This window comes from Podarcis cretensis (genome assembly GCF_951804945.1).
Source record: "Podarcis cretensis genome assembly, chromosome: 14".
NCBI lineage: Eukaryota > Metazoa > Chordata > Lepidosauria > Squamata > Lacertidae > Podarcis > Podarcis cretensis.
Window position 1 is genome coordinate 28,188,360 of NC_137183.1, and position 16,466 is coordinate 28,204,825.

Sequence of the window (16,466 nt, forward strand, 5' to 3'; positions counted from 1 at the left end):
TCAATATTGTCCGTACACTACAATCCACAGTGCTGTCCCAACAGATGTTGGCAAAGGCAGTAGCTCTCCAGGCAGGGTTCTGCCCCAGCTCTGTCTGGAGACGTTGGGGATTGTACCCGGGGCTACCTTTTGCATGCGATGAAAGCATGCATTCTCTCCATAAGTTACAAGGTGTAGTGCCTGGCATTAGTGGGAAAAATTGCACAAAAACTACAGAGTGCTGGGAGGGCAACAAAAATAAAGTTATTGGTGACTGGTTTCATTTTACTACAAACTCAAATGAACATCACGTAACATCATGTAACCTCTCCTCCACATTGTTAGCCTTTGGAATTCTTAGTACCCCGCCCCCAGTCAATCTCTGGTTAAGTTGTGTGTTGTTACAAGCCTTCCTTGTCCTTGGCTTTTGTATTCCATCATTGTGTGATTCCTGTCAAAACCTGCAGGCATCCCTGCAAATACGAAAAACAGAGTTTAATCTCATGCTTATTGGACCTGCTGTAACCTAGGCTAACAGATTGCTCTCAGCAGAATGCTGGGTTTAGCTGGTTCATATCTGTTTTTTATGTCATTTTTGGCACGTATATCTCAATATGCTTGTATCTTGCTTTCCTGTTGTATATGTTTCCAAAAATAAAATAAAAAATATACAAAACCCAGTCAGCCTGGGAGTTATCCTGGATCTTTGCATAAAGAGCACATGAATAATACAGTACTGTAATAGGCTAATTGCAGCAGCAGCTTTCATAGACAACAGCTCACCTCATCAGATACATGTAGTCTTAGTCTATAGAAAGTGCTACAAGATTCTTTATTGGTTTTGCTGCCCAGGCTCATTTTCTTCTATCTGTCCTGAATCTTCCAACATTCAGCTTCATTGGATGTCCATGAGTTCTTCTGTGGTGAGAGCTGGAGAAAAGCTTTTCTCTCTCCACTTTCTCCACGCCACGCAAGATTTTATAAACGTCGATCATGCCGCCTCTTGCTTGCCTTCTCTCTAAATTAAAAAGTCCGAAATGCTGCAACCTTTCTTCATAGAGAAGTCGCCCCACCCGCTTGGTCATTTTGTTTGCCCTTTTCCACCACATCCTTTTCAAATGAACACTCAGCAATTCGGCTTCCTCGACTAGAACCGTCCATTGGGGCAAACGCAGCGCGGCTCCAAAGGGGGTCCTTTGGGCACCTTGTTTGTTTTCCTCCCCAAAACCAAAACTGGGATTCTCCTGGCAGAAATATGGAAACAGTCGAGCTCTGGAGGGCCCTTCCGGAAACGTGGTTCGAAGCAGAGAGGAGAGAAGGGCCAGAGCCATCCACGTGGCTTCCTTTCCCCCTCCTCCCTTCCCCCCCTCCGTCTCTTCCTCCCTCTTTCTTTCTCCCTCTTAACCCAGCTATCTGTCGGCGGCCCTGCTTGGCTACGGAACATTTCTCCCCCGGGCGGAGGTTTCCCAGTCCGGCTCCGATTCCAGGGGGACCGTCCTGGCCATTTCCGCTTCCGGGAGCCGAGGCGCAGGGAAGGTGGGAGGGAAGGAGGGAAGCGAAAGCCGGTCCGGCGGCCGCGAAGGGCACCTGCGGCGGCCCGTAGCCGCCTGCGCTCCCTCTCCCGCTGCCATCCTCCGTCGCCGCCAAGACCGGCGCTTGGCGAGCCTTCCGGGGAGCCGCCGCCGCACCGAGAGGCCTCCAGTCCAGCTTCCCGGCCACTTCGCACAGGCCTTCCGGGGAGCCCGGCTGAGGGAATTGGCACCCCGGGGCCTTCGTCTGCCCCGCTCCCCGGTTTGGGTTTGGGCTTCCGCGGGCGGCCGCCGCCTGAGGCGGGGGCTGCGGGCTCCAGCCTCGCCTGGAACTGCTGTGCGTGCGGACCCAGGCAGAGCCCCTCAGCCAGGGTCCCTTTTGAGCAGGAGGGGGCATCGCGGGGGGTCGGCTGAGCCTGCCCCAACCCCCAGTGAGCATGGGGTCTGGGGCTCTCAAAGGCAGGCGCTTGGGGGTGGCACAGCTGGCCTGAACAGTGTGCGGTGGTGGCGGGGAACAGCAGGACGACGAGAAGCCCCGGTGCCCCCCTTGACCCCACGGGGGTCGGCCCGCATGCACCTCCCCACTGCGGAGCCACGGAGGCGGAGGAGGCGGAGGAGGAAGATCCCGGCTTGGCCCTGGCGCCGGCTGGGGAGGTTGGCGGCTGGCGTTGGCGGTCCCGGGAGGAGCAGGCAGCCATGGAGAGCCTGGCGGGCTATGTCTACAAGGCAGCCAGCGAGGGGCGGGTGCTGACCTTGGCAGCCCTGCTCCTGAACCGCTCGGAGAGCGACATCCGCTACTTGCTGGGCTACGTCACCCACCAGGGTGGGCAGCGGTCAACACCTCTCATCATCGCTGCCCGCAATGGACACGCCAAAGTTGTGCGCCTGCTCCTGGAGCACTACCGTGTGCAGACCCAGCAGACTGGCACGGTCCGTTTTGATGGGTATGTACGTAGACGTGTGGCACGTGGTCACAGAGGAGGCCTTGGGCTTCTTTCTAACAGGAGAAGATGGGATGGTCCTGTGGATTGATAAATTCGGTCTGGCTGTTGTGGTGCTTCCTTTCACTCAATGGAATATAGTAGGTTACATCATGCCTTCATTTGACTGGCATATGCTGTTTCTATAAATGATCTTCCAAGAATCATAAAAGTGGAAGGAGCCGAAAGCTGCCTGCTGTGAGGCAAGACCTTCCCCTGGATCAATTTACGTAACCCTACCTGTGCTGGACTGTAAATAAAGAACAGGCACAATGCAGAAAGGTACCTGTATAGACCAACACTTTTGAGATGACTTTACCAACTAATTCCAGATGATACTTCAGGAGAAGGTGCACACAGATATGTCCTCTCCTGCCGGTCTCTAGCCAGAGCCTGGTCCTTTCTAATTTTTGCCATCGTATTGGAGTTGTGAGGACTAGGAACTCTTCCTTTCTCTCCTACATGCGGCAGTGGTTTGTAGAAAACAGTGTGGGGCACAGTGAATAATGGGTGGCATGAGTTATCTAGCCTACTGGAAAAGATGCAGCTCATGGAATTGTTCAAAGTCCTGGTTACATTGCTTGGATACATTGACCCCCTTCATGTGTTACTTACATGAGGGACGCTTCACCTGTTAAGAGGCAGAGGGATCCCACCACTGTCCTGTTAATCAGAAGGTGACTTAACACATAGAGCTTCCATGTGAACAGTTACAGATAGGTAGCCGTGTTGGTCTGCCATAGTCAAAACAAAATAAAAAAATTCCTTCCAGTAGCACCTTAAAGACCAACTAAGTTAGTTATTGGTATGAGCTTTCGCATGCACACGAAAGCTCATACCAAGAACTAACTTAGTTGGTCTTTAAGGTGCTACTGGAAGGAATTTTTTTATTTTGTTTAGCCTCCATGTGAGTAATGCTTGGAGGGAGCTATTGACAAAGAGCCAAGGTAAAATCAGGAATGTATTTAAGTGGTTCAAAGGCCTCACATGAAAGATTTCAGATACATTTCAGCTCCATATGTCTTCCAAGGCATGACAGTAATGCCAATTGGGGTCTTAAGATGTATATTAGAATTCTTACTTTTGGAAGTAGTTCTTATTCTTCCCTAAGGCTATTGAGCCAAAGGGCAAGCACAGAGCATTTAAACACGTAAGGATCAACATTTCCCATATGCCTATCTACCTGGTAATGGGGTGCTTTAGCTTTTGCCAAAGGCACTTGATAATTTCTTTCTGTGACATCGCTGAGGAGGTTGCTGGGAGCTGTGGGACACGCCATCAGAGAGGGGAGCAGAGGCTGTACCAAACTTGTCTCTGCAGCCACACCTCCTAGCTGTCCGTTGCTCCTGTTGAAATGGACTAGGTATTATGATTGTGTTTCAGTTTCTGGTGAAGTTGACAGGATAGTAATCCGAGCATAGCTCTAAAACTATACAGAAATGTTTTCTTTTGGAGATAATTAAACAGCTGAGAATATTTCTTTTGAAGACAGAAAGCCAACTCTGGGGGTTGTCATATGGGACTACTCATCATCAGATTTGGGATGGGGGAGAAGGACAGCTACTTTCTGCAGCCTACTTATTCTGCTGCCATTCCAGTTATATGAATTAGACTTTTGTGGCTAAGTCCCTCCTAACTGAGTTTTGCTGGAGTACCTCATTTGATTATCAGAGATTACACTACAGTGTAAGCCTCCTGAGATTCTTTGTTGGTCACTTGTTGATCTTAGATAGTTTAAAGAGGCTAGGCCACTGTTGAGTCACTAGGGAGAACTCCAGAATCTCCCTTTTGAAAACAACTGACAGTGCTTGACACTGACATGCAACGTAGGAGATGGTAAACAAATGGGTGGAAAAAAATATCCCTGTCCCTGCCTGCATAGGAGTCAAAGCAACAGCAACAACAAACATCCAAGGAAGCCATAGCTGTTGTAAAAACCCTCTGTTTCCCAGCCTCATAATTATTTTGCATGTTCTGCAGTAAGACTTCCTTCTTTCCTTTGAACTGCCTTTAAAACCAATTGCTTCTTTGTTGTCCCAGCATATTCTGACAAGAAGCTCCCTCTAAATATAAAAGCTGTAATTGATTTAAACACATTTGTCTGAAAAGTCTTTTGGCCTGGGGTTCTTTATTCAGGCGTGGTGAGATGCAACTGATAGGTTAAAACAGATTGAAAAATTGCTTAATGCTTTCTCCTGGGGTAGGCAGTGCAGTCCCAAGGCCAAAAGATGTTATCACTTTCCTATTTCTGCAACTGAATGTTTGGTAACTCTCTTTGCTTTCTCTTTACTAATATCTGGAATCACATTTGTCCAAATGTCATGAGGGTTATCCCACAGTATTTGGATACCTGTGACAAACTTTTACTACTAGGTGTATCCAATATGGCAAACACTCGGTGTTCTCTTTAGTATGGCTGCTGAATGCAAATACCACCTCATTAAGTGGTTGTTTTTGTTTTTGTTGTTTTTTAAACTATATTCATTATTTTGGTCTGAGTCCTCCCTGTAGCTATTAGAAAGCTTGAGGATTGGTTGCCATCAACTGCAGGGTTGAGATGAATCCTGCCTCAGTTACAGATTGGATTCTATACATGTTTTGGAAAATCATGCCCCTTTGCTAGAAGTTATGCTCTCCTCCAGATTAGAAATTTCATTACGTGTACTTGTCCAACTCTTCTGCCCACATCCAGCCACCCATTGTGAACCTAGCCCTTGCATTCCCTATCATTCTGAAATTCTTCTGCTCACTGACTCTAGACTGTTTTATAGGATATTATTTTGAAGATTTTTTTTTTTAAAAAAATTGCACCTATTTTAACATCCGGTCTCTTTCTTTCCATAGTTATGTCATCGATGGCGCCACGGCCCTGTGGTGTGCAGCTGGGGCTGGCCACTTTGAAGTCGTCAAGCTCTTGGTGAGCCACGGAGCCAACGTCAACCACACAACCGTGACCAACTCTACTCCGCTTCGCGCTGCATGCTTTGACGGCCGGCTTGACATTGTGAAGTACCTCGTGGAGAACAATGCCAACATCAGCATCGCCAACAAGTATGACAACACTTGCCTTATGATCGCTGCTTACAAGGGCCATGTGGATGTGGTGCGCTACCTTTTAGAGCAGCATGCGGACCCCAATGCCAAAGCACACTGTGGCGCAACAGCATTGCACTTTGCGGCAGAGGCTGGTCACCTGGAGATCGTCCGCGAGTTGGTGAAGTGGAAATCTGCCATGATGGTGAACGGCCATGGAATGACACCTCTGAAAGTGGCTGCCGAGAGCTGCAAGGCCGACGTTGTTGAGCTGCTGCTGGCGCACGCCGACTGCAACCGCAAGAGCCGGATAGAAGCTCTGGAGCTCCTGGGTGCCTCGTTTGCCAATGACCGAGAAAACTACGATATAATGAAGACCTATCACTATTTGTATTTAGCCATGCTGGAGCGGTACAGAGATAGCGAGAACATTATAGAGAAGGAGGTCCTGCCTCAGATAGAAGCCTACGGCAGCCGGACAGAGTGCCGGACTCCTCAAGAGCTGGAATCCATTCGGCAGGACCGGGATGCTCTCCACATGGAGGGCCTCATTGTCCGAGAACGAATTCTGGGCTCCGACAACATCGATGTCTCGCACCCCATCATTTACCGCGGTGCTGTTTACGCAGATAACATGCAGTTTGAGCAGTGCATCAAGCTCTGGCTTCACGCCTTGCGTTTGCGGCAGAAAGGCAATAGGAATACCCACAAGGACCTCCTCCGGTTTGCTCAAGTCTTCTCTCAGATGATACACTTGAACGAGCCGGTGAAAGCCAAGGACATTGAGAGCGTCTTGAGGTGCAGCGTCTTGGAGATAGAGCAAGGGATGGCCCGGGTCAAAAGCTCTCAGGATGCTGAGCTCCACACAGCCATGGACAACTACGAATGCAACATCTTCACCTTCCTGTATTTGGTGTGCATCTCCACCAAGACGCAGTGCAGGGATGAGGAGCAGTCGCGGATCAACAAGCAGATTTACAACTTGATCCACCTGGATCCCAGGACGCGAGACGGCTCTGGCTTGCTGCACCACGCCGTCAACTCTGGCACGCCGGTGGACGACTTCCACACCAACGACGTCTGCAGCTTTCCCAACGCACTGGTCACCAAGCTCCTCTTGGACTGCGGCGCTGACGTCAACGCTGTGGACAACGAAGGGAACACACCGCTGCACGTCATAGTCCAGTACAACAGGCCCATTAGTGACTTCTTGACCTTGCATTCCATCATCATCAGCTTGGTGGAGGCTGGCGCTCATACGGACATGACGAACAAGCAGAAGAAGACCCCTCTCGACAAAAGTACCACCGGCGTGTCGGAAATACTCCTGAAGACTCAGATGAAGCTGAGTCTGAAGTGCCTGGCTGCCCGAGCTGTGCGGGTTTATCACATCAGCTACCACAACCAGATCCCCAAGACACTAGAAGAATTTGTTGAATTCCACTAGCCACGCCAACGGGGTGGTGCTCCTTCCCTTCCCAGAAAGGTCAAACTCTTGTCAATAAAATACTGGGCAGAGCTTTAGAAATCCCTTCTCCTGTCCTTTCTTTTTGGTAGCAGACACACACCAACCAGCCCCCTCGTAAACTGGCTAACATGGCTTTGATTTGCAAAAACCTGTCTTCCGATGGCAGAGCGAACAGGTTTCTTTTTTCTCTCTTAATGAACTGGGGCAGGGTGGAGAGTCAAACTCTAAAATGAGAATGAGTGTAAAATATTTTGATACTACGATGCACACGGGTTTTACCATTGACAGCCAAGAATGCTTTAAGCAGCTACCTGCAAAGAGGTTTTGCATTTAATTAATTGAGCCAGCATGTTACCTATGCAGCAGTTTGGAAAGTCTTCTTGCGGGAGGGAAGAGGAGGAAGGGAAGAGAAAATGGAGAAGGATCTTATTGCTGGGATTTTATTAAAACATGCAAAGCAATCCAGGGAAATTTACTTCTCACCAGCCTGTTTTTAATGCCTTTCAGTTCCTACCAGAGTTGTCACTAACATTTAGTTTTAATTTCTGCTTGCAATGAGATGAAAATAACTGATTGTTTGGCTACAGAAAAAGGGAAATGCAGGTTGAAATTCAGATGTGTGAATGTGCTTGCCTATCAGTACTTAAAATTACTAGTATTTATTTGGTTGTTGTTGAGGGGGGCAAAACAGGCATACCTCCTCAAATTTATTCTCATTTTTGCTGCTTTAAGATAAGTAGCATGCAGAAATAGTTTGCATTATTTGGGTATTGTTTTATGCATGGTTCCCTGTCCCCGCTTCCCTCTGGTAAGATAAAACGTAAAGTGGTTAAGGCTGGATCTTAATCCCACACCTGAAATGATAACTGCTGCATTTCCTGAAATCTTCCAAGTAGCTGGCAAACAGGTTTTGTTTTAAAAAAATGAGCTTTTTTAAAATTAAAAACAAAAACAAAAAATGTTAGAAACCTGGCAGGGAAGGATCAGGGAAGAATAATTGTGTTGGCAGGACCCTGCCCTGAGAATCAGTTTCTGTCTTTTTAGCCCTCTTCATTATGGAACTCTTCAGAAAAATAGATTCCACACCCACCTGCACATGTCCAAATCATCCTCTCTAAAGGCCATCTTTTAAATCACTCACAGTACCTTGATTGTATGAAGAATGTTTGACCTGTGAAAAGCATCTCTCCTTGGCAGAAAACTTCAGCAGCCCAATGCCATTTTTTTGACAGGTTACTGAAAACACTTCCCATGATTTTAAATTCTACTTTCTAACTGTCAGCTGGGAAAAGAATGTTCTGCAGTCATTTTTTTAAAAAAATGGAACAGAGAGTTCAAATAAAAAGGGGCATTCTGAGCACAGGTATGTGTGTTTGTATTACAAATAAAATCTTGAATGTGAAACTTAACCCTGATGTGTTCTGCTGCAAAGTGATTGGTAGCTGCTCTTGTGGGATGTTGGTAAGGAGCAGACCTCTCGTTTTGAAAAGAAGTGGTTTCATGCCATTGCATTTAAATTTTATTGTAGTTTGATTAATGGACAAGTCGCTCAGCTAAGCTCTGACCTTCTGAGCCTTAAACAAATAAGTTGGCCAAATATTGTGGTGTTTGTGTGGATGATTTCATTCTGAACAGTCTGAAGTCCAGGTCATTCTGCATTTCAGCATGTTGTTCATGGGGCTTTGAGGGATGGCCAAATTATATTAATTCCTCCCTGATGAAGTGGGGGAGAGGATGATTTAAAAGTTGCCAAAGCTTCCTCTTTTGTGAACACGAGCACTTGTTTCCAAAACTCAAAATGCTGCTTTTCTCCCCTGAGAAGGTAAAAAAGAATGGCAGTGTGGTGGTAGTCACCAAAGTGTGAACTCTCAGATTTATGTTGTTGTCTCATTTTAATTTTGGGGTGCAAATAAGAAGCTTAGGGGTCAGTCCAAGCTGCCTCTCTTGATACAGATAATGTTAATGTGGTGAGATGAAATGCCACCAGTTCTCCTGTGAACCTGGTTCTGTGAACTAACACACAAAGGTTCCTTTTCATAAGATTGATGCTGTACCTTGATTGGCAGCCTGGGAGCTGGACTTTGGCCTCTGCCAACAAAACAGTAGGCATGAGCTCTGTGAAACCTCCAATTCTGACCAAGTCCCTGGTCTTCCAATACTGCAGGTTTCAATATTTTACCATATATATATCTCGTGTGTGTGTGTGTGTGTGTGTGTGTGTGTGTGTGTGTATAGTATGCATGCAACATAGAAACAGTAAATAATAACATTGCTACAAAATTGCAACATTAAACCACAGAATCATAGAATTGTAGCGTTGGAGGGGACCTTGAGGGTCAGCTAGTCCAACCGCCTGCAGCACAGAATAAAAACGAATTCATAAAGAGATAGGCAGCGTCCAACCTTATAGGTTAGGGAAACCCTGGTTTAAATGCTAGGTCTTTACAAGACGTCTGAAGCAGCTGATGGCTGCTGTTTCATTCATGGCAAAGAGAAAGACCTTCTATAATTACAGGGGCAGTAGTGGAAAATGCCCTTTTTTGGGTCACTGCCCTATGATGTTCCACAGAGTGGAATTTCCCCATACAATCTAAGTGACATCACAGGTCTCTACAGGGGCAGGTGATCTTTCAGGTTGGCTAGCCTTGAGCTGTTCAAGGCTTTATTTTTTAACAAGATTTTTTTTTTAAAAAAAAATATATGCACATCCCCCTTCACAGAGCATAAACAAAGGAGGCAGCCTTACAGATGCTGACAGTGTGGATTATTGCAATGCTACATACTCTACCCACCCTTGTAAGTTCAATTGCTAAAAGCCTGGGGGAGGGAAGGAGGGATATGGGAGCTTTGTATCCTAATCTGGGCAGCATCTGTCTCTTTGGAATACTCTGGAAAACAAACCATGAAGTCAAACGAGCTCAGTGGGGGAAGCAGAAAGCAAAATTGATGGTCTTTGCCAAGCGGGTCTCCTCCAGATGTTGTGGACTGCAACTCTCATTAGTCACATGGTTCCCCCCCAAAAAACAAAAACAAAAAAAAGCTCCCAAGGATGACCGGGTGCTTTGATTTGGAATGTGTCGTAGGGGGTGCATTGGGTTTTAAAAGACAGCTGGTGGTTTTGAGGCAGTGAGCTTGTTGCTAAGAAGATTCAAGTGAGCGAGGGAGGGAAGGAAAGCTGGCATGTTGTCACTAGGAGAAAGAGCACGGAAAGGTCGAGAACCCTTTTAGAATTTTGTACCTGAGCTCTGAGCTGTGGAGCAGTAGTTACGTAACTGGGGTTGGCTTTCCTGAAGGAAACGTTTGCTGGTGAATTGAACCAGACAGACTTCTAGCACTTTGGGAGATTCCCAGGGTCAAATGTGTCTGTCTCTGCTTCCCTTTCTGTGAGTACAATTTTGCACTGCCAATACTTCAGTTAAGTGTCCTTGCTATGACAACTAAAAATAGTTGCAGCTATGTTAATGTCAGGCTGCTCCTAATGCAGCCTTCACCAACCTGGTGCCCTCCATCTGTTCTGGACTACAATTCTTATCTGCCCCAGACAGCAAAGTCACGGTGACAGGCTGGTGGGAGCTATGATCCAAAACACCTAGTGAATGTCAGTGTGCATTTGGGTTTTCTCCAACCAAAAGGCAAAATTCCTAGTTCCTTAAAAAAAAAAGTCTTAGACAAATGACTGCATCTAAAACTTTCACTTTAAAAAGTTTTAATTTTCTTTTTACAAAATCCCACAAACCACAATCTACTGCTACAGCATTTTACATAGGTTACTGCATTCGGTGGAACTGATTTCTCATTTTCAGCCATTAATATTCACAATAGCATAAATAATTTTATTATGCAAAAGAAACAAAAAGGGTCAAATTAAAACATTTCCATCGTACAAAAGTATATACACATATAGTACATATTTTCCATGTGTTGCTTTTGGAAATTGCACAACTTGATGGGAAACACTTCAAACTGGTTTGCTTTAGTCGACTTCAAAAACAAGAAAGGTAAACATTTTCAGAAAAAGTATATACAGCTGAGGATTGAAGGCTTGCATTAAGGTGCTTACAATTGTCGGTATCTGTGTTCAGTGCATTAAAAGAAGGCAATAAAGATCTCTCTCTTCATCTGCTCCATTTAGAGACTGGGAGAGGCACTGCAGAGTGGCGGACGGTCTGGCTCTGAGCTGGGCATGTATCCTGCACCCACCCCTTTGGAATGAATGGGAGTTTCATGTACAGAATAAGTGCCCAGTGTGTTATATCCTGCTTGGGCTCTTCATAAACATTTGGTGTAGAGCATTGGATAAGAATCTAGTAACTTTTTTCATTCATAGATAAACACACGGTGCCCCTTACTTGCGGCAGTCCCTTTCTTCTGACAATTAAGGGAATAGCTAGAGAACATGTGTCCCCACCTGCAAGTTAACTTCTGTTTCATTCAAGTCACCCAGCCTCTTACATGTTTTATGGATAACATGAATGGATCTTGCTTTTTAAAGCATTAACTTGCTACAGAGTCCTCTGGTCCAGAAAGAACCTCCCATCCTCAAATGATTTCAAATGCTGCACTATTTTGTAAAGGCAACGCCATTTGTTTCAAAGGCATGCTGTGTTGATATCTCAACTTCTTGAAGACCACCTGTGCAGAATATATCGGTCTGGTTCATTCTCCCATGGCATCTTGAATAAGCAGTTGCTGTAAAAAGAATATGTGAAGACCCATTACAAGTTTGCTGCTGCTGGTATCCATGCAGATCCAGGTTTTTTCCCCTTTTTTTGGTGGGGTGAAAAGCTTTCCCCAGTGAGATATGCTTGTGCCACGAACGGATAAAAAGGACTGGAGCTCAGAGGCTTTTAAGATCACTGCAGAGCTATTCTGGCATGGTAGTTGTCTGCCTCGTGGAGCCAAGATTTGTCATTTTTAAGAAAGCGATGGCCACTGAAGGTCCCTTGTCCCTGTAAATTTACTCTCCTGGCCGTTGCTGCGTAGCTTCCAGTGTCTTAGGCTGAAGGAAGCAATTAAAACCAGTTTGAAGTCCCTTTTTAGCCAGCTGCATCTTGCCCCTTGCAGGTAACACTGAGCAGTTGGGTTTGCTTTCATGAGAAGAGGTGGAAGGGGTGTTGAGGGATCTCATCATTGCAAAGGAAACTTGGCTCTGAGGAGCCAAGTGAGTCACTTAGGGAGATGGAAGCCTCAGTCCAAGTCCTTGGTGTTCTGGTTCTGGGCTGCGTCTCTCTTGCGGTTAGCACTTTTAAAAAAGCCAAGCTGCAGGAAAAGGAAGATAAAGAAAAACCCACCATTAATTTATATGCCAGGCATTAATAGCAGTATTGATAGGTCACATGTAGCTGAGGCTCCCTGCCTCATCCAGCTGCATCTCAAACTCAGGACTCGCCTATATTTCTGCTTGACCTGTATTTTGACTGTATCATGTCCCAATTCATTCCCCTGGGTCTGAGAGCTTTTCTTGTAGTTCCGTAGCTGCGCCTTGTGAAAATCCAATTGCACCTGCCAAATCGGGTCTTCTCGGATGTGTGGAAAATCCAAAAGGAGATTTTGCTTAAATGAGTTCAGTATAGCAGGTAAGATCGCATTTCCACGATCTGTAGAAGGATGAGAAAAGCTCTCGGACATGGGGGAATTAATGGGTACACAATATCAGAATATAGAACAGGCAACAATGAGGACCAGCCCAAACTCACTAATCATTACGTGACATCATGGTACAGTATTAGTTTGTTTATTAAGACATATCCTATCTTAGTGACTTCAGACTGGCTTACAACTGAATAAAGAAATATGCAAATGCATAAAAGGGCAAACATTGAGCTAGGAAATGGTGGGTGGGTGGGAAGCAAAAAAGCAGAACAAAACCCAATCAGCTGAGATTCTGCCTGTTACATGGCTCATATAGCAATCCTAGTTGTTAAACAAGGAAAAGGCCAAATGTTTAGCAGTGTGACTAATTTTCATGGAAATGAATTTATTGCTTTAATGGTAGGAATAGAGAGTAATAATTTTTGTTGATGGATTATTTTAAAAACTCCTATTCTTGTCTTCCCACTAAAAGGGCAGTTGGCAGACAATAACTTCATATATAAAGCTGGTTTTTGTGAGGAACATCTTTCATCCATTGGGGTCCCCATTGCCAGTTTTCAGCCTTCCCCAATCTGGTGCCCTCCAGCTGCTTGTGCACTACAACCCCCATCAGGCCAAGGGGTGGTTGGAGCAGTGGCGGACTTTGGGGGAGTCTCGGATTTCAGCAGCACCCTGTGTGACACTGTGTGACCATTCCACCATAGCTGTGGTGCCCCCATGGCTCAACTCCCAGTGCAACCAAGCTGGCTGCGCTCCCCTAAATGCGCCTCTGGTGGGAGAGGGACTCACCTTCCACAGTGCTAGCACAAGGAGGGCCAGCAGGAGAAGACCACCTAAGGTGCTCCCAATGATGATCCAGATGGGGATTTGGGACTCCTCTATCTTGGAGATTTCAAACATGACCTGCAAGAGGAATACACAACAAGAACACTTGCAACTTTGGGGGGAAACCTTCTGAGGGTAAGAGCTGCCTGACAGTGGAATGAATGACCTCAGAAGGTGGTGGACCCTCCTTCATTCGAGATTTCTAAACAGAGGTTGGATGGCCACTTGTCAGGGATTCTTTAGCTGTGATTCCTGCATTGTAGGGAACTTGCACTAGATCACCCACTTCTGAAGAAGTGTGCATGCACACGAAAGCTCATACCAAGAACTAACTTAGTTGGTCTTTAAGGTGCTACTGGAAGGAATTTTTTTATTTTGTTTTGACTATGGCAGACCAACACGGCTACCTATCTGTAACTAGATTACCCATGGGATCTTTTCCAATTCTATGATTCTACCAACTGGCTCTTCGAATGGAACCCCCCTCGACTTTTAACCCCCTTTGCATCCACAAAGGAGCAGGGTGATGGGTGTGATTTGTATGGAATTGAAAAAGAAGAAACAAGTTTGGTTATGTGTGTTTGGGTTCACTCTGCAGAAGTGTACCTGTGACAAGCACATACTGACATCTGCTGCCAGCAGAGGGCACCAGTGCCCTGCTTTTCAACGACATTTCAGAAACGAAGAGCATGCCATAATGTTCTTCCGCTCTGTGTCGTATATGCATTTATTTATCTCTTCTTCAAGGGCTGCAAGCACAAGTCTATTCAAGAGCATGAGGGGCCCTCATTGGGGCCTAATTCTGAAGGAGAGATGCTGGATGCAAAAGCTGCAGTTTACCCTGTTGGGTTAAACTGGATTTGCAACTGCTGCTTTCAGATAAGGGCAACATAGCAGGACCCAGTCATTGATGTTCTGCTCTGAATGGCTAGTGGATCAGGAACTTTGCTTCCAGACTGCTGGAATCCAGATGACATTCTGCGGCCCAGTGGGCAATTCCAGATATGGTGGGGTGGGGAAGAGACAATTTTGATTGGGACTATGGCTTAGCAGGAAAGGATTAAATGCTTCCTGCCCTCTTGACACAGTTTAAAGGGTAGCAGGAGGAGGCTGATAGAAAGGCAATGCTATTTGGAAAGGGAAGGTTAAAGTGAGAGAGTTAATTGCTAGACAGGAGAGACAAACCCCAGAGAAGGAAATGGCTGGAGCACTCTATACAGGCCAGAACCAGCCCGAAACCCACAGGAAAGCTGCATGATGGGTCATCTGGGGAAATTGCACAGCTGTTTCATTGCTTTTTTTGGTCAGTTTTTCTGAGCTCTGGGTGGGGAAGCAGATGCTGAACAGGGAAAGCACGAGAAGAAGATGTTTTGTCCATGACTATTGGCACTGAGGGTTAAACCACAGAGCCTAGGACTTGCTGATCAGAAGGTTGGCGGTTCAAATCCCCGCGATGGGGTGAGCTCCTGTTGCTCGATCCCTGCTCCTGCCAACCTAGCAGTTCGAAAGCACGTCAAAGTGCAAGTAGATAAATAGGTACTGCTCCAGAGGAAAGGTAAACGGCGTTTCCGTGCGCTGCTCTGGTTCGCCAGAAGCGGCTTAGTCATGCTGGCCACATGACCCAGAAGCTGTACGCCTGCTCCCTCGGCCAAGAAAGCGAGATGAGCGCCGCAACCCCAGAGTCAGCCACGACTGGACCTAATGGTCAGGGGTCCCTTTACCTTTACTATTGGCCCTGTAAAAAGTGAGTGAACAAAGCATGGCTATTTCACACTATGTGTCTGGTGTAGATGCAACCTGAAATGTTACATTGGTAACTGAAAGCAAAAATTATTTGCCCTTCCCCAATTACCGTCTAAACCCAATGGCAAATTTTGTTGCCATCAAATTAGGAGACAAAATGATCTGAGAGGAGAGAAGAGGCAAGCCAAGAGATGCAGTTCGCTAATGGATGAGAAACCGCATCTTTGACTGCAGGCTTCAGGGTTCCTTTGAACCCACTTAGCAGCAATTTCAAAAGCAAGTTTTCCTTCTTCCCAATAAATCCATCACCCCCACGACATACCACACTTCTCCAAACACAAATTCCAGGTCTGGTGCGTACCATTACTTGCCCAAGTTGCTTGTGGCCTCCCAGATCATGAGGGTTCGAACATGTGCTGCAATTCCTGCATGGCAGCGGGGTTGGACTAGATGTGCCTTTGGGTCCCTTCCAACGCTACAATTCTATGAGATCTGATGAGCGCCTGTGGTCAAGCTACTCACCTGCCGACTGGGATCGTCCTCTCTGAAGACGAAGGCACTGCGGAACCCTCTCTGCAGGACGGCGTTAATCACAAATCTCAGCGACTTGAATTTCATCTTGAAAAGACAGGGCAAGATAAGAGTCACAAGAGGGGGCTCAGCAGTGGACAGTTCAGCTAGTCGGTTACTCAGCTTGTTTGGGGGGGCCTTTTCACTGATCTGAGCAAACCAGGGGTTGTGTCATTTGTAAGAGCAGCACTCTTTCCTGCCTGGAATGTTTCAAGTGATACACCAGGGAAAATAACTCTTCTGTGCCGCAGCATCACTCCCTTGATGTCTGCCCTGAGACCTTCAGGTAAAGGGCGGTATACAAATTTAATAAAATAAAATAATAATAATCATGTCTGTCCAAAAGCAGCTGGAGACCCAAGTTTGGGAAACCCTGTTTGAAACAGTTGTCCTAAAATTGTTTTTAACTGATAATTTACAATAGTTGTTTTATTCTTTTTGTAAACCACTTTTAGGCTTTTTTTAAAAAAATAAAACAGATAAAAACAATTTATTGAAGGGTGTGTATAAATAAATAAAGACCAGAAAATCAAGCTGGCTGGCTTTATGATGCGCTAAAAATAACACTTTTCTTTAAACCAGGAAGAGTCTCACCCAGCACTCATCTTAGTGAAAAAGAGGTCACAGATGTTCCTGGCTTGACCTAATTCTTTCATTATTTGGTGTAATTAGCAAATGGTGTTGATGTGGCACTGAAGAGGATGACAAATCTTGTTTCCCAGCTACGCAGAGAGGGAGGATTCCATT

At 46.1% G+C, this 16,466-nt stretch overlaps 3 protein-coding genes across 3 annotated transcripts in view; 1 reads left to right on the plus strand and 2 right to left on the minus strand.

Annotated features, from left to right (window-relative positions):
- Positions 1–238: 238 nt before the first annotated feature.
- Positions 239–2,206, minus strand: LOC307202705 (uncharacterized protein; the record flags this gene model as incomplete). Its single annotated transcript, XM_079952873.1, has 2 exons — positions 239–452; positions 763–2,206. One exon carries the CDS (start codon positions 2,204–2,206, stop codon positions 1,127–1,129), a length of 1,080 nt encoding a protein of 359 aa, XP_079808999.1. The 3' UTR covers positions 239–452; positions 763–1,126.
- On the plus strand, positions 2,065–7,049 carry FEM1B (fem-1 homolog B). Its single transcript, XM_079954107.1, has 2 exons — positions 2,065–2,452; positions 5,333–7,049. Exons 1-2 carry the CDS (start codon positions 2,205–2,207, stop codon positions 6,966–6,968), a joined length of 1,884 nt encoding a protein of 627 aa, XP_079810233.1. The 5' UTR covers positions 2,065–2,204; the 3' UTR covers positions 6,969–7,049.
- A 3,629-nt stretch (positions 7,050–10,678) lies between these two features.
- ITGA11 (integrin subunit alpha 11) overlaps positions 10,679–16,466 on the minus strand; it is a 90,233-nt gene continuing 84,445 nt past the window's right edge. Inside the window, exons 28-30 of the mRNA XM_079953001.1 lie at positions 15,672–15,767; positions 13,371–13,484; positions 10,679–12,248 (exon numbers count right to left, since the gene is read on the minus strand). Coding sequence (XP_079809127.1) covers positions 12,177–12,248; positions 13,371–13,484; positions 15,672–15,767 — 282 coding nt within the window. The 3' untranslated portion in view covers positions 10,679–12,176. The remainder of the gene's footprint in view (positions 12,249–13,370; positions 13,485–15,671; positions 15,768–16,466) is intronic.